At 47.3% G+C, this 19,938-nt stretch overlaps 2 protein-coding genes across 2 annotated transcripts; both read left to right on the top strand.

Moving 5' to 3' along the window:
* Positions 1-6,157: 6,157 nt before the first annotated feature.
* Positions 6,158-8,421, top strand: LOC120692190 (transcription factor BHLH3-like). The gene is made up of 4 exons (XM_039975436.1): positions 6,158-6,984; positions 7,122-7,295; positions 7,552-7,722; positions 8,009-8,421. The coding sequence occupies exons 1-4, from the start codon at positions 6,400-6,402 to the stop codon at positions 8,093-8,095; spliced, it is 1,017 nt and encodes a 338-aa protein (XP_039831370.1). The 5' UTR covers positions 6,158-6,399; the 3' UTR covers positions 8,096-8,421.
* Positions 8,422-14,591: 6,170 nt separating this feature from the next.
* On the top strand, positions 14,592-18,092 carry LOC120691838 (ankyrin repeat domain-containing protein, chloroplastic-like). Its single transcript, XM_039975035.1, has 8 exons — positions 14,592-15,387; positions 15,875-15,951; positions 16,201-16,299; positions 16,394-16,492; positions 16,829-16,927; positions 17,007-17,105; positions 17,354-17,540; positions 17,631-18,092. Exons 1-7 carry the CDS (start codon positions 14,661-14,663, stop codon positions 17,480-17,482), a joined length of 1,329 nt encoding a protein of 442 aa, XP_039830969.1. The 5' UTR covers positions 14,592-14,660; the 3' UTR covers positions 17,483-17,540; positions 17,631-18,092.
* The last annotated feature ends 1,846 nt before the right edge of the window (positions 18,093-19,938 follow it).

Here is a 19,938-nt window from a genome sequence, read left to right on the forward strand (position 1 = left end):
TTGTCATTCCAAGAAAGTTACCTTTGTGCTTTGCTGCTCTGCTAAAGTGTCATCAGACCTTTGTCGAAACGGGCAAAGCTAAGTGGAGCTGCTTTAATAATTAATAGTGGAGCAGTGGTAGGGATAAGAATTGCTTATTACTCTTCACCTTTTTTTTTCAACCTTAGAGAACCCATTTCAATCCCCGGAATTACACTAATATTGCCTCCATTCCAAATTACAATTGGTTTTGACTTTTCTATAAATACTTAAGACACATATATATTGTATATCTATATGCTAGCAGAAAATATATATCTGAAATAGCTTAAACGGATTGTAATTTAGGATCGGGGTAGTTTGTTCTACCGACAGCTCCTGTATTTCCTGAAGCATGCTAGACCAGGCTTTCAGAATTTTATCAGCCATCTTCTCAGCGTTTCAACCACAGCAGCGTCGATGACGGACGACGGAACCAGGAAAAGCGGAACGGCACGAATCCAGCCTGGCCTACGAGGGGGCCGCACGCGTGCTCTCCCGGCAGTCACCACGCCATAGGCACGCGGCACGCCGAGCGCACAATCCAACAAGGCAGCAAGACTGCAAGAGCCATCAGCCCATCCCCTCCAGGCCTCCACTACAGGAGGAACAGGAGCCAAGGTCAAAGAAGGTGACGGTGGCGCGGCACCGCTAGCCTGCCCTGCCCGTGACCGCTCGACAGGCTTGGCCGCTTGGGGATGAGGTGTCGTGATGCGTTTTCTTTGCCGACGACAGCACGTCCGCCGACGGCTCACATCGTCGTGCTCGCCCCCACTCTTATTGGAACTGGGCCTCAGATGTCTGTCCGTAGTTTGCTTCCGGCCCACGGACTATCGCGCGGCCACGTCATGCGCTCTGGGCTGTGGCTTTCTCATCTTCCTCGCGCTTTCTACCACACAGGAGCTTCTAGCCAGTGGCCCATTTCTAGGCACGCGCGCAGCCCGCCGCCCCCTGTCGCCACTTTCTTCTCCGGTCGTTTCTCAACGTCCGCCGTGGCTCGAGGCCTCTGCTTCAACAATTCCATCCAGCCATTCAGGCAATCTCTGTGCCGACGCGTTGGCTGACCCGGCTATTTGCGGGTGAAACCCTAGTTCGTCCTTCCTTTCTTGATGGTAATATTGCAAAATTATAATAATGTGATCGTCCAAGTTGATTTCGTTACCTGCCTGTCCACTCATTAGCTGTCCTGTCATATGCTCTCACATTAGAGACCTGGGGACGATTTAGCTTTTACATCTTATTACTGTGTGGATTCTGAATTGTGCAAGTAATGTTATCTGGCTGGGTTTAAGGCTTAAGAGATTAAAAGAAACTGCATGCCTTAGTCAATAGTAGATTACTATTCTATTTCGTATTCTTCAGTGTACAAGGATATGTACTGTCTCTGTCTTCTCTACAATTTGATGGCTGGTCCCAATCGTGTGATGTTCTGGTAAAATCATTACTGAAGGGTGAGGGGTGTGGCATTTTCTTGTGTGCAAAGCACAAATTGTTTTAAAAATAAGTGATTAATACTGATCCCAATCAAGTTGCAAAATAATGATCACTACTGACCCTTGAGAGTTTAATTAGGTTGCTTAGTTGTATCCTTCTAGTATCTACAGGCTCAAAGAAAATGGCTGATTTTCAGTACTCAACAAACACATTAGTTCTTGACACACTAGTTGTATGATAGAGTTTAATCATATAAATTTAGTTAATAGGAGAAGATTAATTATGAGGTTTCACTGATCAAATTCTATACCTGCGAATCAGGAAAGATGGTAGTCTGACACACAAGCAGAAGGCTCATACGCAACACTTGGCCAAGTATACTCTTCATCAGTTGACAAGTAAAAACATCCACCATCTGAGTTTTTCTGGGGTTGTAAATCTAGCTTCAACCATATGCATGCGTTTCTTTCTTGATCGAGACAATCTAAATCTAGCTTCAACCATATGCATGCGTTTCTTTCTTGATCGAGACAATCTATCTTTTATTTTGAGGTAAGGTTTTGTATGGCCGCATGGAATATGGAGTAGGAGTGTAGGACGTACCACATGTCGCTTCCTTCCTCCTGCAACTCTTTTAATCTTCCTCCCATCATGAGTTGTAGTCTGTCATGTCAGATGAAATTGTGCTCCGCCTCTGGAGCATTGTATCATTTATCAGTTGAAGTTTTGTAAGCTCTGCCAGTCTGCTCCTTTGCTTCACAAACTTCTTATTTTATCAGTATCGTTTCCTGGATATTCAGTTCATGCTTGCACATACTTATGGAAGTTAATTAAGTTTTATATTAAAAAACGGTAATGCAATTCTACACCTGTAAGTTCTGCAGGATTGGTTTGTCAAATAGAGTTACATATGTCTAAACCATGGACCTGCAGACTTCCAAAAGCCACCTGACATCACCACCAGATCAGGTTGACCTGAAATTCAAGTAACAAGTTTTTTTAATATATATGCTGGTTAGCTCTGTCCTTCGATGACAGATTTCTTCGATTATTGTTCTCGTTTCCAATTAACAAAGAGAGTATTTGTTTGAATGATTTTTTTAGCATGTCATTGAAAGTTCAAACTATGGAATCTATCCTCTTAAATTGTGATATATATCATGCTTTCGTTTATCCTACATTCCTACTGTAATTTCTGGAATCCGGTATCCTCTTAAAGTGTGAACGAAGGAGAGGTGTGTCATTGTAAATTTGAACTACCCTCTCAAATTGTAATATGTATCCGCTACTTGTGTTCGTGCTTTCATGTGTTTGGCAGCAATTTCTGGTGCATGATGATTCCTTTTTTTTAAGAACATGCAACGTGTGCTAATATAAACTCTACTTATTATCTCCTCTTAACATGTGAAACCCCAAGATGGGTGGCTTTAGCATGTTATATGCTTCTTGGTCCAGCATAACAGCTCTAGTGTGTCCTTTCTTTTTTCTATTTTTGTTTTCAAACTGTATCTACCATGTTTCTCACATGACACGTCATTCTCTAGGTTCAGGCTAGGTGGCGTAAGTAGTGTGCATTGTGCGCTGGTTTCCGCCCTTTCCTTTTGAGATAGCATATGCTGCAAAAAAAAATTTTTGTGAAAGAGCATATGCTGTATTTGGTGAAGTTGTTTTTTAAGTCCATTGTAGTACTGAGCAATTGGATTCTTTTGCAGGACCAAATTCCCTGCAATACAAAATGAAAAGGAATATCTAGCAAGAGCTGGAGTAGATTCTTATATACCAGGACAGTTGGAGGTTGAATTCTTGTGCAGGCAATGAGTTGGCCGCTGAAGGCTTCGCAGAATCCACTTGTATCTCTTTGAGACTAGCTAGGAGGGCTTTTGAGTTGTTCCGATGTCTGTATCCTGGTAGGGTTCCTAGCTACCTCGGAGGCGTAGCCATGAGCGCCTTTGTATGACTATGACCATCGGGTCTTGGAACCCATTCAGCATCTCAGCCCAGCACAGGGCAGGCGTCGCTGAAAATTAAGCGATGGTGGGTCTCGCAACAGCGATGATGGACGACGACGCTGTTTGATGGCATCCATTGCCTCTCCTTCGCAGCTTTGGGACGAATGGTACGTCACGGTCGATTGTACGAAGCTTGGTGTATGTATTGAGCTCTTTTGTGCATGTGTGTGTGTTCACTTTTGATCCAGCATTTCGAAAACTTCATTAAACTACTACTGTACTGTCAGAACAGTTGGTTGTAACCGTCATCAGGTCCATATGCATGGACTATCTAGGATGATCGATTATTATAGAGCTTTCACTAGTTGAGTGTGCTTGACGATCGGATACTTTTTTCTATCAAAAATTGAGAATTTGTCGTGTGCCGTTTGGCCTTAGCGTAACCACGATGCCCCGGCGGCTGGTGATTGGTAGAGCGGCAGTCAATTATGGGAACAGCAAACCCAAACGTCTGTTCTCTATCAGTATCAGAGGCCGGTTCATCAGCTGCGCCCCCTGCGCTGGGCATGCATATGGCGTCCAGAGCTCATGGACCCCGGCTGGCTGCCCAGCACATTCGCGAGCACTGTCTCGCTGATGAGATGACGCGCGCCGCGCAGAGCCCCCACGCCGGCTAGCCGTTTGTTCGATCCGGTGGCCGGCCGGCGCTACCCCGATACCCCATGGCGCAAGAGACAGGTCGCTCATCACGTGAACACGGTGGAGCGGAACGGGTCGTGCCGTGCGTGCCCTGGCATCGATCAGTCAACCGACCATGCCCACAGTGAAACGATGGGGAAGAAGAGACCAGCACCGCCCTCGCATGCGCCAGCGGCGCACGCCGACCCACACCCCCGCGTCGTGGCCGTAGCGGCCGCGGGTGGGTGCGTCCACCCGCGGACACCGCCGCTGTTTGCGGGGCGGCACCGTGCCCGCACGAGCGAGAGAGCCGTCGATCCAGCGCGCCGGCCGCCGCTAGCTAGGGGGGAGGGGGATAGGAGGGATCCGCGCGCGCCGGGCGGCTCCGTCGTCGGCGTCCCTCCGCGGCCCAGCCCCTGTCACCTCACAACTGTCGCGCGCGGATGCCGGCCGCGCCCCCGTGAACCGCCCGCTTGCGCCGCGCGGCCCCCTCGCTTTGTTCCCGCGCGCGCCTTGTGAGCCGGTCGCTGCTGGGCTGCCTGCTGGTATGTAGGCGTGGCACGGACGGGGGTGCCGGCGGCCGGCCGCAGCCGCAGGCAGGGCAGGGGCATCGGCGTCGCGCACGCGGTACGGCCGACCGAACCCCCCTGCGCGCCTACGTAAGCGACGCTTTTGTCCGACGCTGCACAGCGCCAGTGCCGTGCATGTGGAGTCTCTCCTGCACTGACCGCCGGACGTTGGCCGGCCGGGCACACCTACGCCGTCGATCAGTCTACGGAGCTCTCGAAGCTCAGGTAGAGAGATGCTCGTTGAAAATACGCGCGCATTGCGTGCGGTGCGTCTCCATCGCGTGGACTGTGTGACGCCGGCCCCCGGCCCGGCCGTATCACTGCTAGATTGCTTTCAACTGGCTACGACGTGCAGGCAGCAACGAACACGAAACGAAGACAGGCGTAGACGTACGTACCAGCGGTGGCATCCCGATTATTGTTGTTAATTAATCCGCCGGGATGATAAACAATCGCCCGCGCTCTTGTTCCGTGCGACCATGCGCCATTCTTTTTTAGCCTTATCCACGCATCCGTCAGATCTGATAGCTCACCCGTATGTATCAGGATGAACCACCTCTCAAATCTCCCCGGATAACGAACGAGACCCGGCCGGGCATGGACGCGCAATGCATGAATCCTAGTACGCGGCGCCCATCGGCTAAGCACGCAACTGATGATGGTGATCAGCAGGCGCTGTGGCATGATTGCGCGCATCCGTGTACGCCGTACCCAACCGCTGGCTCCGCGCGCGTCTCCAGCAGCCAGCACAGCCGTCGACAGCCGGTCCGATCTGACTCGGCGACAGCGACGCGGCCGGCGGCGTCTGCTCGGCGCCCCGCTCCATCATCTCTCGATCGAGGACGAAGCGGGACATGCCGGGCGCGCGCCCGCGACGTCGCCACCTGACCCGAGGGCCGAGGCGTGTGAGCTCACGGCCGGTGGGCCGTGCGCCACCCCATCCGGCGGCCGTACCTACCAACTCGTCAAACGGCCAAGGAATCTTGCATTAAACAACGGCGCCTAGCCCGCCCCTTTTTTGACGCTCGTCGCCTCGCCGTCGCCGCTGTAGTAGGTGGCCGTGACAAGTCTCCGCCGGCCCGATGACAACCCGATTAACTTAGGACTAAAAATTCCATTTGCTTCCAGACCTCGGCCGAACGCCGCCAACGACGAGGGGGATTTAAAAAGAGAAAAGGCCGCCTCCGCCGCGAGATTGCAGATTTCAGGCGAAAACGACGTGCCCCGATAATTGAAACCGAATGTCGCCGAGGAGATTAAACTAATGCGCAGATTCCATTCCATTCTTAGGCGCCCATGCTTTGCTACTTCCAGAGTGACCGACCCGCCGGGCCGGGCACCACCGGGTGGGTGGCCATGCCCCTCCTGTGCCCATGCCCCGAGCGCCGCGATACGCCTGAACGCGCCCGCGAGAGCACCAGACGGCCGGTGGTCATTGCCAAGGAATAATTGTCGCTCAGGTTGCGGAGGACACGCACCAGCCGGCCCCGCCGGGGATTAATTCCCAGGTTGCTTCCGTGCCCGCCCCCTCCCGGGCTGCTCACCCCCACACGCGCTGCAAGTTGGGCATGTGGGGGCGCTACCGGCCGACGGCCGCGTTCAGTTTCTTATAAGCGTGAGGGTTTGTGCGGCCGGGGTAGCTGCTGGGCGATTGCTAGATAGAGCAAGGAAATTACTGGGGACGCGCGCGCGGGGTAGCATCTAGCATCCGTGAGATCGAGGGAGGAGCGAGGAGGAGAGTTCGGCCGGGCATGGAGCTCGACGGGGAGACGTTCTTGGACGAGCTCATGTCGCTGCGGCGGGAGGCGGCGGCGGCGGCGCCGTGGCAAGGCTACCCCGCCGGCGGCGGCGTGATGATGAGCGACCTCCTCTTCTACGGCGCCGACGTCAGAAGCGGCGGCATGGACCTGCCGCCGTTCCAGGAGCTGGCGCCCATGCCGCCCGCGGCGCCCCCGCAGCACCCGCACGAGGAGTTCAACTTCGACTGCCTCAGCGAGGTGTGCAACCCTTACAGGAGCTCCGTCGCTGCCCCGGGGGAGGCAGCGCCCGGCCAGACGCTCGTTGCTCCCCTCCACGACGCCATGGTGGAGGAGGAGACGAGCGGCGATAAGGGGCAGTGCCACGGAGGCGGGCGCTCCCCGACGTTCGTGTTCGGAGGAGGCGCCGGCGTCGGCGAGAGCACGGAGATGGCGGCCATCAGGGGTGTCAGCGGTCCACACCACAGGAGCAAGCTCCACGGCGCGCCGTCAAAGAATCTCATGGCTGAGAGGCGCCGGAGGAAGCGGCTCAACGACCGACTCTCCATGCTCCGCTCCGTTGTTCCAAAGATCAGCAAGGTAATAAAGCATCCGGCCCATCGATTGATCGACTAGCTTTAATTTCTAGCTAAGGTTTCATTATGCATGTATGTGAGATTGTGAGTAGCGACGACTAAAACCGATCGATCATATATATGGCCGCGGCTCGTCATCAGATGGACAGGACATCCATTCTTGGGGACACCATTGACTATGTGAAGGAGCTGACAGAGCGGATCAAAGCCCTCGAAGAGGAGATCGGCGCCTCGCCGGAGGACCTCAACCTTCTGAATACCTTGAAAGATTCGTCCAACAGTAACAATGAGATGATGGTGAGGAACTCCACCAAGGTACACACACCACGCGCCTCTCACATTCACATGCATACACTCTCTCGAGTCCCGATCAATATCTAGCTCGACTGTAGGGCACAGCAACATTGATTGTGCTCTCTCTCTCTCTCTCTCTCTCTCTCTCTCTCTCTCTCTCTCTCTCTCTCTCTCTCTCTCTCTCTCTCTCTCTCTCTCTCTCTCATGCACACACACCAGCAGACCAGCTGCTGATGAGCTACTGATTTTTTTTTTTGATCCATGTGGGTCGTCACAGTTCGACGTCGAGCAGCGGGGCAACGGCAGCACGAAGATCGAGATCTGCTGCTCCACAAACCCCGGGGTGCTGCTGTCCACGGTGAGCGCGCTGGAGGTGCTGGGGTTGGAGATCGAGCAGTGCGTGGTGAGCTGCTTCAGCGACTTTGGCATGCAGGCCTCTTGCTTACAAGTAAGTAGTAATCATGGGGTTATTTGATCTGGAATATGCTCAACATATATGCTCTAGCTTGATTTTTTTTAGACATTAATGTAATAAGTGGGATAGATTTCTGATGTTAGAACCATGCATAGCTTGCATTTTGAGGCAAAGAACCATAATAAATTTGTATTTATAGGGAAAAAACACGAAATAAAACAGCTGCACGTAGGAGAAGATGCGTGCAACGTTCATCGACCTTATTAATCTATCTCTACCAGTATGTTTTACAAGGATTTGTGTTGTCAATTTATGATAGGAGGACGGGAAGAGGCAAGTAATAAGCACCGACGAGATAAAGCAGGCATTGTTTAGGAGTGCTGGGTATGGAGGGAGGTGTCTCTAGCAGGCCGAAATTTCATCCAGCGAATTGATAATATAAATCGGACCAATTACATTGGTCGTTCTTGTTCTTGTTCTTGATGCCGGCCTTCCCGGGGCTTTGCTCCATATGAATTAATAATACATAGCTAGTGTTCATCTATGAGTGTAGCTAGTATAAGTCATCTGAATCCCAGCAAATTAAAGATTTGCTAAGGTATTGTAAGTTGATCATTTCTTGTGGTTTGTATGTCATTTTGGATCATGGCTTTGTATGTGGATTATTGATATCATGTATCACGCGACATGGTTTGGGTTAAATGCCAAGAATCTGGATTGTTTCTTATGTAAGTTTAGCTGTGGACTTTTGTTCTTTTCCTTCCAGGAAAATGTTCCTACAGTTCTTACATTTGTCATTGAGCTACCATATGCTCATATGAGGAAACAGTAGTGTTATGTGGTTTTATTATTCCCTTTGCTTGGTTCTTAATCGTCGAGCGTCAGCGCGCAACCGTATGCAGGAGATGCAAGCCCTGCTAAGTACATAGCATATTGGGTCGGGAACAAAGAAGAAACTTGGCCTGTTTAGGGCGATCCTGTTCCCTTATAGTTCAAAATGGCATGCAAGTATGCAAGAGCAGTAATCTAGCTATATGCATTTTTGTACGTACACTAGTACATGGAATGATTCGTTATTTTATGGTCCATCTAAACAGTACAGATCCAAAAATCGTACCTGTATGCGTGACAAAGAACAAGTCGATGTCTGCATACACACAAATCGTACGGATCAATCAGATATATATGGCTCTCTATGATGGAAATTCATTTCAAACTCTGAATATATACACACATATGTCTCGTAATTATCTCTTCGTAGCTACCAACAACTTGGGTACATTCTTTTTTTTCTTTCCCGATTGCAAAAGTTAGAACTGCCTACAATTTGCAAAAACTGCCCACTCCCTCTATCACAGAATATAGTTACGTTTAGATTTTTTTAAATTGATTTTTTTTAACTTTGACCAACAATGTCTCTAAAAATAAATTATTTAAAATAGAAAACGTTACATGTTAGTATTGTTAGTTTCCCGATAAATCTACTAAAGTAATTTTTATGTTATTAGCCTCTATGATTATTTTGCTATTTCTAGTCAAAATTGAAAATATTTAACTTCAGAAAAGTCTAAAGGTAGCTATATTCTGGGATGGATGGAGTACCATTGTTTACGCAGGGCGGACCTAGGGCAAGGGGTATGTGTTGGGGGTGGGGGGTGGGGGGGGGAGTATACATGGTGTTACAATGGAGATGCTTGCTTAGGATAATCCCAGTGGAGTGTTTCATATTGATGTTTAAGGTAGCCACATAAGCTTTTATGCAACACAGAAATGAAATGGTGTTTGAAACTACCTCTACAATGCATAATGTGGTTTCATAGGCTCCCAGTCCCATAGCATTTAGAGGCTGTTCGGCTGGTAGAATGAATAGTGCTCGGCTGGTAGAATGAATAGTATTGTGTGAGAGGAAATAAGCCGAAATAAGCCAAGCCACACTGTTGATCATATCAGCCGAACAGGCTCTTAATTCTATGACACAACAAGAGTTGGTATCCGTCTATACTAGTTTCCTCTCTCTTCTGAAATTTGATGTCATGTCATCAAAAAATTCTATATGGCATTGCTAATTAATGAACATGAAACCCATGAAACTTCGTATTGGGAATAGCTTTATTATAGACATGGTGCGTAATAAGTAAGAAAATCGAACTCTTGTGCCACATCATATGCACTTACTGCTCATTATATAAGGTGGATATAGGATGTGTACCTTTGTACCGGTGCTTAGACATGGCTGATTTTCTTACCTAAGGGCATGAGCAATGTATATGTATGAAGTAGTCCTTATAGATAGGTCCTACATAGTGGTTCTTAGTTATTTGTATACGCACATAATGGTAAGATCTATATGGTCTTCATAAGTGGGACAACTATCAAATAAAAAACCAAGTAAAACCCAGGCATCTTCCTTTCCCGTGCGTAGAGTGAAGAGGAAGAAGAGAGAGAAAACATTTTTATTGCTTATGAACAGGCCATAATGCTAAAGACTGCTTTAGGAATCTTTTCTATATGGACTGGTTGCACAATGCTATGGACTACCTTTAGGAGTGCCACGTGGTCTATAAGGACTGGTCTTTTTCACATTGGGCACCATCGTTTTAAAAACCACATTTGAACAATTGAACTAATATATTGGTGCTTAATAATGCGTCAAACTTTTCCTTTTTAAGCACTTGTACATATAAGCACCTTTCAACTTTAAAGTTCTACCACACGTACAGTTATTGCTACACATTGCATGTTGTGCACATCACTCACTAACAAGTTTAACCATGCATGCTAAAAAAATTTAGCTAGCTACACTAGAGATAAGACTTAAATACAATTTATGGTGTCGAGCTGATGTATAGAAATGGAAAAGCCGATGGTTTCATGTCGCTCTAACAAGTCCGCAGCTCTTTTTTTATATTTTTGTGGATATTTTAACTACTTGTTGATCTTCCCATAAAAAAATAGTTGAAAGCCCTCTTCGTTTTTTTTTTCAAAGAGGAGGAGCACCTATCGTCCTTTCGGACCGTGAACGTCAACCCTTTTGGTCACGATGCAGGTGGGGCGGGTTGTGGGTAGCCGCAAACCCACAAATTCTGTCGCTAACTAATTTTGCGGGCTGGCGGTTGGCCGCAATCTCTGAAAAAATGGACAACACTAATTTGTGGCCTTTGCGGCAGACCCGCAAAGCCCTCATGCAGCCCACTTGCTTGCTGGAATCTGACTGGGTGAACTCGACCTATTTGCGATCCCCATTGCTGATCCAATCTAGCATGACCCGGTCGAACTGCAGGCTCCAATCTGTCAGTGTCCTCCTCCTCCCTGTCCTCCATCACTGCAAGGAGGAGTGCCAGCCCAACAGATCGCATCCGTCAGCTGCTGTAACACCCAGGTGTTAATCACCTTTACTTAAGGCTAATCACGACACATAAATCTCAAATCGATATGACAAACCAATAGTTGAATTCTTTGCCAAACTTGGGATGGCCCAGGCTGGACCGGTCTGACCGGTTGAACTAGGCTGAACCGTTTTGAGGAGCCCCACAACATTTAAACCTCTCTCTCTCAACAACTCACTCATCCTCACCACGCTCAGGTCACGCTCTCTCCCGAGCTCCCCCTCACCCAAACCCAAACCTTCCCAAATCCACCCTTTCCACTTGATTCCAAGTCCAAGGAAGGATCAAATCGGCGTGGTGGGTCACTCTCTCCATGATTTCCTCCCTGGGGTGGCCGGGATTCAAGTTCTTGTGCACAAAGGAGCTCACTCAAGGTATATACACTTGTGTCGGCCGATCTCTTTTCCTAGGGGGTTCTAGGTGATTTCCTCTAGTCAAAAGCATTCACATGTACCCCTGAACTAGTTCTTAGAAAGGGTTTGGAGTTGGTGGGCGATTTTTGCCGCGCCAAGGAATCCTAGGTTTTGATCTGGGTAGGACCAGTCTGACCGGTCGGGTGGACCGGTCTGACAGGTAGGGGTCCGGACAGTCCGGCTATTTGTTTGGATACTCCGGGTTTGTGGTGGTTTAGACATTCTGGATTTAGACCCGGAACTTCGGACTTGGGAGTCCGGATACTCCGAGTAGGTGTCCGAATACTCCGGATTTTTGGTCTTGAGTCGTACACAAGCCAAACCGGTCTGATCGGTTTGGTATACCGGTCTGACCGGTGTGGCAGTGGCTGAGAGGGGTTAGTAAGGGATAGTTAGTGCAAATAAATGAAAACTAATTCGGGTATCGGTTACTTATAATTTTTGCAAATCATGCCTGCATTCCTCATGTCATATGCATGTGCACATGTGTAGCAGCCGCGGCAGAGGAGGTGGTGTACGAGGTGGTTGCGGAGCCACTGGAGCCACTAGAGCAGGCCCAGCAGGAGGAGAGGCATGAGGCCCCAGCCCAAGGCCAAGTTCACCCCAGTTTTGAGCATCAAACGCAAGGCAAGCCCCGGTGCACATCATACTATTTCAAATTATGACACCTATATATGTTTTAATTACTTGTGCATTAAGTTTAGGAACTATTTGGAATCCTAGTTGCATGATTCCTAGACTTCCTTGAGTTATACTAGTATGTATAGGACGATAGAAGTGCTATGCTTAATGGTTCTCGATAGAAGTCGAGTGAATTCTTGTCACTCACGAGATATAAGATATTTAGAAGTCGAGTAATTTCCGGTTACTCTCGAGAGATAGGATATATTCGTATTCCAGTACATGAGTATTGTATTTGATATGGAAGGAATGGAAATTTGAGACCGGACAGGGAATGATGATGATATATAGGTATGGCAGCAGGACAGGGTTCCTGGGTGTCTTAGCCCCGTTCGTGTCGATTAAGGACCGGTCGTTCTCGGCAGTGCTGATCGGGGATTGAATTGTACTAGGCGCATGCCGGGAGTAGGAGGTAGTCGAAACCGGTAAGCCGAGTACTGCTTTGCTTCGAAAGTACAGGAACCCGCACCCAACTCCTGGGGCGAGTCGAGTAGTCGCGGAGAATTAGGGATGCATATTTTTACTTTTGGTGGTCTCGCGTTGAGCTCGGCTGATCATATGTCGTTGGGCTGGTTCCTGTAGTTCGAGGCGGGGAGGGGAAAGGTTGATGCGTGGGGTCCGACGGGGTTTTGTGTGCCGTGTTGGTTAGGTCCACCTTGCAAGGTTAAATCAAATCGATTCACCGTGTCTCGTGTCTCGCGGTTATGAGAGACTTGATCTCTTTGTTGCATCGTAGTCTCATGATAGAATGAGGAGGATATGTATAAATATGACAATGAACACATGTAATTATTATTTGATTGCACCAACATGTTTGTTATAGTTGATTCATGCAAACATTAGATTAGAGTTAATTGTATAGAATGTGGAGCTAAATTACTGAAAGTAAGGAATTACTTTAGTCGCTTTTCTGCAAAATAACCACCAGCCAAAAGCCTTTCATGTCTAGATATGTGGGCTAATTTATACCCACTGGTCGGGTAAGTCTTGCTGAGTATTAGTTGCTCAGGGTTGTTGCCACGATTAATTTGTTTCAGGGCACCCCGACGTCGATTTCTGCCCCTGTTGCGTCAAATTTATCCGCCGAGATGCAGAGGGGTGGGAAGTTGTGGAGAGAGACCAGTAGACTATGAAGTCGGCAGGTTGCACACTTAAGGGCAGAGTGTGTCGCCTCAATTTTGTTCAGACCAGTCTGACTGGTCTGAAGGACCGGTCTGACCGGTGTATACGTGGGGAACCCATGCACACCGGTCTGACCGGTGGGACGCACCGGTCCGATCGGTGGTGTTAGGCAGAACCTCTAGGGGTAGTATAGTCCTTTCCTAGTGTAAATTCTAGTTTTATTTGTTGGAAGACTTGTATATCAAGTATATTTTTTAAACCCGGTTTATAAAATTATTGTATCTGAATTTGGTTTGTAAGAAGTTATGTATTATTTGTGTCGCGTTGTTGTATTTTCAATTATTATGTCGTGCTTGTACCATCTGCGCCCACCTTCGCGTGGGACTACCGGTGTTATTTCGATCGGGCCGTGGGTTGAGAAAAGGATCGCCAAATTAAGCCATTAAGCTAATGCGCCCGATGTGTTCAAATGACGGCCATTACGCTTAATTTAGAGTTTTAATTTGACGGTTCCATCACAGCCGCATCCATCTGGTCCAGCAAAGATGAACATTATGAGATGCAAGCATATCACACGAGGAAACAAGGGGAAAAAAAAAGAATACCACATAGGCAGCAAGCCGTTCCACCTAAAGATTTAATCAAGCAATAATGAAAATTGTGAATCATATTATTCCTCCCTCCACGTGAGATTTGGAACACATTCAATCAAGAATCAGACTAGAATACATCAAGAAAATATTGGGCCACATGGATGCGGAACTAGGTGAGGGCAGCAAGCGATTAAGGCTTTGCTCGACCTGACATGAATTCTGATGTGCGCCCATGGCCTTTGCCCACCACCACCGCATGGAAAGGCAAATAACAGAGGGAGAGAGGATCGAGGCGAGAAAGAGGGGCCGTACCCGTAGAGCAGATCGGCGGCGTCCCCCGAGTAAGCGCCGCCGTACTCCCCTTGTGCTGCGGATGGTTCCCAGGAGCAGGAGCAAATGCCGGTGCGGAGGAGGTTGCGGCCGAGCGGAGCGGATCTGCGAGATTTTTCTTTGCGGGTCATGAGGGTTATTCGTTTTGTTCACGGGCCTAGATAAGATTTGGGCCACGAAATTTTTGCAGCTGGACCGCATTGGCCATAAGAGCTTTTTTTTTCGCGGGGCGGCCATGCGGGCTCGTTTAAGAGCCCGCCCCACCTGCATCGTGACCTTTTGGGCCTAATTGGCTAAATCCTAACCCAGATAGAACCAAAGCATTCTCCCCTCAAAAAAAAAAAAGATAGAACCAAGCATTCGACCGGTCGGGTTCCACCGGTCAATCCTTTCTGCTTCCGACGCGGGACGGTCTCACCGCACGGATAGGGAGAGGGTTCGACGCCATGACGCCGGCTGCCATATCCCACTCCCACCACCACCGCCGCCGCCTCCTCCCCTTCCCTTCCCCGATCCAAACCCTAAACCCTCTCGCCACCTCCTCGCCTCGCCCCCGCCATCAACTCCCAAAACTCATCGTCTTATCCCCATCTCCCCGACCAGCCTTCTCCTCTGCCTTTGCGGTCGCTGCCGTCGACGACGACGAGGATGTCGTCATCGGGGACTGCCTCGTGTTTGACGACGAGGCCTTCGAGGAACCGGACCTCGACCTCCCCTCGCCCCCGCCGCCTCCGAGCGCCTCCCGATACGGCCGGAGGGCGGAGGCCAGCTACGGTTCGAGCCTGGTGCCGGAGAAGTGGAGGGATGCCGCGGAGGAGATCAACCTGACGAAGAAGGAGAAGCGCCGCATATCTCATGGGTTGCGATTCGGGAGTCGCCTCGAGCGGCGGGCGCCCCCGGCCGTTGTCGCCCCTGATGAATTCCGCGCGTACCGCAAGGGGACGCTGCAAGCGGAGAGTGAGCACGTTGCTAACGTATACCGGGGGCCACTGGAGAGAACTCTTCCACCGGCAGAGAAGGTGGAGGAGCCTCCGCCGCCGGAGCCGGGGACGCGTGTGGCCCCGAAGAACCCGAGGATGGGGATGGATGTTGGCAGCCTTGAGGACATTTCGGAGTTTTTTAGCAGTCGGGAGTATGTTCAGGGCGAGATGGAAGACGGCAAGAGCCCCAAAAGTGAGCTCTGATGACATGCTTTATGTTATGATACTGAAATGCTGCACCGATCAGCATTTTTGTGTTTGGATTTTACAATAAAGAGTAGTTTAAACCGACCATTCAGTATCAAAACTCACTGCATCCACCAATAAAACTGCAACAGATAGAATCATGGCAGTTCATGAGCTTACATAAAATTCAATAGCCATGTTATAGCTCCTTCAGTGGTGATGCAATTGTATACGTGTGCTTTTACTCCTGTTGCCAGGTTCTTATATTACTGCAAATGGCTTTGGCCAATTCTTTACTCATACCTTAGCAATCTATGCCGAAACAGATATTATCAATAGCGCGTTGCAAATTATATTGCCAGTTGGATGAAGTAGAAGTTTAGTTCGATACAACTTTCACTAATTCCTAGACAAGAGTGACTTAGTTCTTTCTTTTATGTCATTCTTTTGTTTATTAATTGTTATGCATAACAATTACTTCTTTTATACTTCAGACCGTCAGAAGCTATTCTCAAATGAGGAGAAGATTCTTCTGAATAAGCGAGTGCCTGATTTGGAAGCCGCTGCATCTGTAAGCAATCCCTATTCATAACAGTTCAGTTTTTGTTGAGTCAATATTAATGTGTGGTAGCGGCTACTTTCTGAGTCATGACTCATGAGAACCATGGAGATTTTTATTTTTATACTCACTTCTTAAGATGTGTGGATCTTTTGCCTCTTAGCCTGGTTTATGATGATTTTTTTATGGTGGTTTATTATGATTTTTGTTATTTCAAGTTTAGTTTCTTGTGTAATGTGATCTTTTATCTATTCCATGTAGAGTAAATGGCTTCCACTTCATACCCTTGCTGCATCTGGGGATTTCTATCTATTAGATAGTCTTCTAAAACATAATGTGGACATAAATGCGCTTGATAAGGTAATTGCTACTGTTTTACTTTTTACTTTATGTGACTTCTTTGTTTTTTTTTTGGATCATTACCGTTGATTTCACCTTTTTATGGTTCCCTTAGGATGGTTTGCCAGCAATTCACAAAGCAGTTCTTTCAAAGAAGGCTGCTATTATCAACTATCTTTTAAGGAACTCAGCAAATCCATTCATCCAAGATAAAGTGAGTGCAGACCTTGTCTAACGTGCTTGTAAACTGTTTATGTGGAACCTATTTGCAAGCAGTGTTATTTGGACCTGTCTTCATTACTTTAGGACCCTTGGTGCATCGATCTGAAAGTTGGCTCTTTGAGTATTTGCCTTTTCCATTTCTGTATGCCAAAGTTTATTGCATTTGTCTTATTTATAATCATCATTGCTGTGATGATGAACTGGCATGCTTCTCGATTCCCTCTGGTTTGATGCAATATTATAGATGAGATTTATTTTCCATGTGTTTTATGTTTCTTGTGACTTGTGCTGATTTAATCCCACCAACTTCACAATTTTGGTGATATAGGATGGTGCAACCCTAATGCATTATGCTGTCCAAACAGCATGCAGTCAGACAATAAAGACTCTTTTGCTGTACAATGTTGACATCAACCATCCAGACGATGTATGCTAAGTTCTGAAACTTTCTTGCTTCATTTTCTCTTCTGCTAGTTGGACTAACTGTGTAGCTTCGCCACTTGCAGTATGGATGGACACCTTTGCATCTTGCTGTACAAACACAGAGGACTGACATTGTGAAGCTACTTCTAATAAAGGGTGCTGATAGAACTCTGAAAACCAAAGTAAGTAAAGCGAATATTCAACAGTTCTCAAATGATTTAGTAAGAACACATTTGTGGAGGCTGAACTGAATTGTTTGTGAATCACATTCGCTGAATTCTCAAATGACATCATGTTGTCACCCCAATTTTGTCATTGTATTTTTGCATAGTAGTTAGGATGCATTATAGCAGTCTAATGTTCCTATATTCTTCTGAAACAAGTACTCTCTGCTAAATGGGTAATAATTTTGTTGGTGAATTCCTTTCAGGATGGATTGACCCCTTTGGAGTTGTGCCTCCGTCTAGGTCACCATGTGCGGACATATGAGCTTATCAAACTACTTAAAAGCTTCCGAGGACAAAAACAGCATGCTTCGGTTTACCTGGAGGGTGTATGACCAGTTGGAGTCCATGAGATTTATGGCGGAGATTGTGTGGTATTGCTGTTAGTTTGAGGTAGGTATAGGCCAACTAGATGCTTTGACTCATTTATTTCCTTTTTTTTATTTTCTTTTTGGTTGGCCTGACTGGACGAATTGGTTGCAGGAAGTAGTTTACCTTCAGAACTGAAAGCAATGAGTATATCAGGTTACCGTTGGGCTTCAGCCCAGGAAATTGTTGATGACCAAACCTTTCCCTAGGTCAGCGCTCTACTATAATTTGGGGTGAGCCACTAGGAGTGTGACAAAATATATGTAATGAATGCCAAAAAACTTTTATCAGATTCGCATCTGTCACTGTCTTCTCCTTTTGGTCCATTGGCCTCGTATTTGGGACAGCCTGATCCCGGCCCAGTCCACGTGCGGCGGGCCAGGAATTTAACCAGATTTCCGGCCTACCAACGTGCAATGGGCCATGATTGCACTGTCCTAATCAGGCCCAGGTGGAGACCTTTTTCACATTTATTCAATAGTTGTACCAGGTAGTATATGCAAAGAAACATGAGTTGTATTTATCCTTTTTCCCATATAGTTTGCTGTGATGGATTCGGAAATTCCGTTACCAAAAGTTGGATTCATTTTTTTTTTTGGTGCTTGGCATTCTTTGTTTATTTTTTATTGGTTGGTATTGTCCATGTTCTCGTTGCAGTTATCAGCTGGAACAGAGCCTGTTAGACTGACACCGACCTTAATATACATATTCGGTTTTTATTCCCATTAACTTATCAGTTGCTGATATGTTTGCAAACCTTGATCAGAAAAGTACAAGGATGAGGATTTTTTGCTAGTGTCCATATGCTCGATGCAACTAATTTTGCTACCAGACTTTCAGATCTGAACTTCTCCATGCCAGTTCCGTTATCTTTTAAGAGTGACTGGACCATTCTTCCTTTTGTCGCTGGGGTTGCCCATCTCAGCAGGCTTGATGTGCAATTACATGTATAAACTAAATTCCATTTGTACAGAACTTCTGATGAGCAACCAATGCCCAGGATCTTACTGCCGTACCTCCAACGTTCCTGTCTAACCCTTGCTTTCTTTCTCCACGCTCCATCTCCATGGTCCTTTTCTGGGCCTGCATTGCACGTCAAACATTCCAGAGTGCAGACCTGCAGCTCCAGTAAATAATCGTAGCATGGTCCAGGAAAATGGTAATCAGCTCAAACCAGCCTATTTATTAAGTCCTAGGAAAATGGTAGTCAGTCCAAAGGTTTTTCTTTTCTAAAAAAACAAATAAAGACATGTCATGACCGCTACATTTTCTATAGAGAAAGCCCTTGCCCTTGTTTAGATGCATAAAGTTTTGGGCGTAAAGTACTGTAGTATTTTTGTTTGTGTTTGGTAATTATTATCCGATCATAGGTTATCTAGACTCAAAGGATTTGTCTCGCAAATTATAGATAAATGTGTAATTAGTTATTTTATTTAACTACATTTAATACTTCATGCATGCGTTCAAAGATTTGATGTGATGGAGAATCTTATAAAGTTTTGGAATTTTGAAGACAATTTCTCATCACATCAAATCTTTGAACTAATACATGAAGTATTAAATGTAGCTAAACAAAATAACTAATTACACAGTTTGTCTGTAATTTGCGAGATGAATTTTTGAGCCTAGTTAATTCATGATGGGACAATAATTATTAAATACAAATAAAAGTGCTACAATATTTTACTGGTACACTTTTATGCATCTACAAGGCTAAAAGGTAGGAAAGGTGGGCCATGTTTGGTTGGAGGGTAGAAAAATTTTGATGAGAGAGAAATGAAGCTTTGACCACTAATTAGTAGTATTAAATAAAGTCTAATTACAAAATTACCTCCACACTGTGGTACTGTAGCAGTTGCTCTAGCTAATGAGGCATTTGACCGTACGATTAGAGGATGATTGAGCGCGGTTACTGTAGCATCACTGTAGCCAATCATGATGAAACTTGGCTCATTAGATTCGTCTCGAAAAGTTACACCCATTCCTAAAAAGGTTTTACAAATAAACTTCGTTTAGTACTTCATGCATGCATTCGTCTTTTTGTGCAAAAATTTTCGTTGTTTTATCCAAACACGGCCGTGAAATGGGCGGCAAGTCAAAGCGAGGTGAGCAGACCAGACCAGACTGGCAAGCAGCAACGCCCCATCCATGTGGGGCGGTGGCGCTTGTCTCTGCCCCTTGCCGTGGCGGCCCGGGCCGGGCGAGAAGACGACGCTAGGCGATGAGGAGGTTAGCGGGGGCAGGAAGGCAGCGCTAGAGCTAGAGGGTTGGGCTGAGCCTGAGCGCAGCGGGGGGTTGGAGAAGTGAATGAGGGAATCTTTGTCTGACGCTGTGGAGGCCAGGCCACGGGCCACGGCAGTCGGCCAGGTCCGGCCGGCCGGCCGGCCGTGGTGTGCATCTCCCTCCTCCGATCCGGCTCCGG

The sequence above is a fragment of the Panicum virgatum genome, chromosome 9N, assembly GCF_016808335.1.
Source record: "Panicum virgatum strain AP13 chromosome 9N, P.virgatum_v5, whole genome shotgun sequence".
In the NCBI taxonomy this organism is placed as follows: Eukaryota; Viridiplantae; Streptophyta; class Magnoliopsida; order Poales; family Poaceae; genus Panicum; species Panicum virgatum.

Excerpts from the sequence above, each read along its gene's own strand:
- LOC120692190 (XM_039975436.1), top strand. The coding sequence starts at position 6,400 with ATGGAGCTCGACGGGGAGACGTTCTTGGACGAGCTCATGTCGCTGCGG. Across the intron at positions 7,296-7,551 it reads TGGTGAGGAACTCCACCAAG|TTCGACGTCGAGCAGCGGGG; the intron begins GTACACACACCA and ends GGGTCGTCACAG. Across the intron at positions 7,723-8,008 it reads TGCAGGCCTCTTGCTTACAA|GAGGACGGGAAGAGGCAAGT; the intron begins GTAAGTAGTAAT and ends AATTTATGATAG.
- LOC120691838 (XM_039975035.1), top strand. The coding sequence starts at position 14,661 with ATGACGCCGGCTGCCATATCCCACTCCCACCACCACCGCCGCCGCCTC. Across the intron at positions 16,300-16,393 it reads ACATAAATGCGCTTGATAAG|GATGGTTTGCCAGCAATTCA; the intron begins GTAATTGCTACT and ends TGGTTCCCTTAG. Across the intron at positions 16,493-16,828 it reads ATCCATTCATCCAAGATAAA|GATGGTGCAACCCTAATGCA; the intron begins GTGAGTGCAGAC and ends TTGGTGATATAG.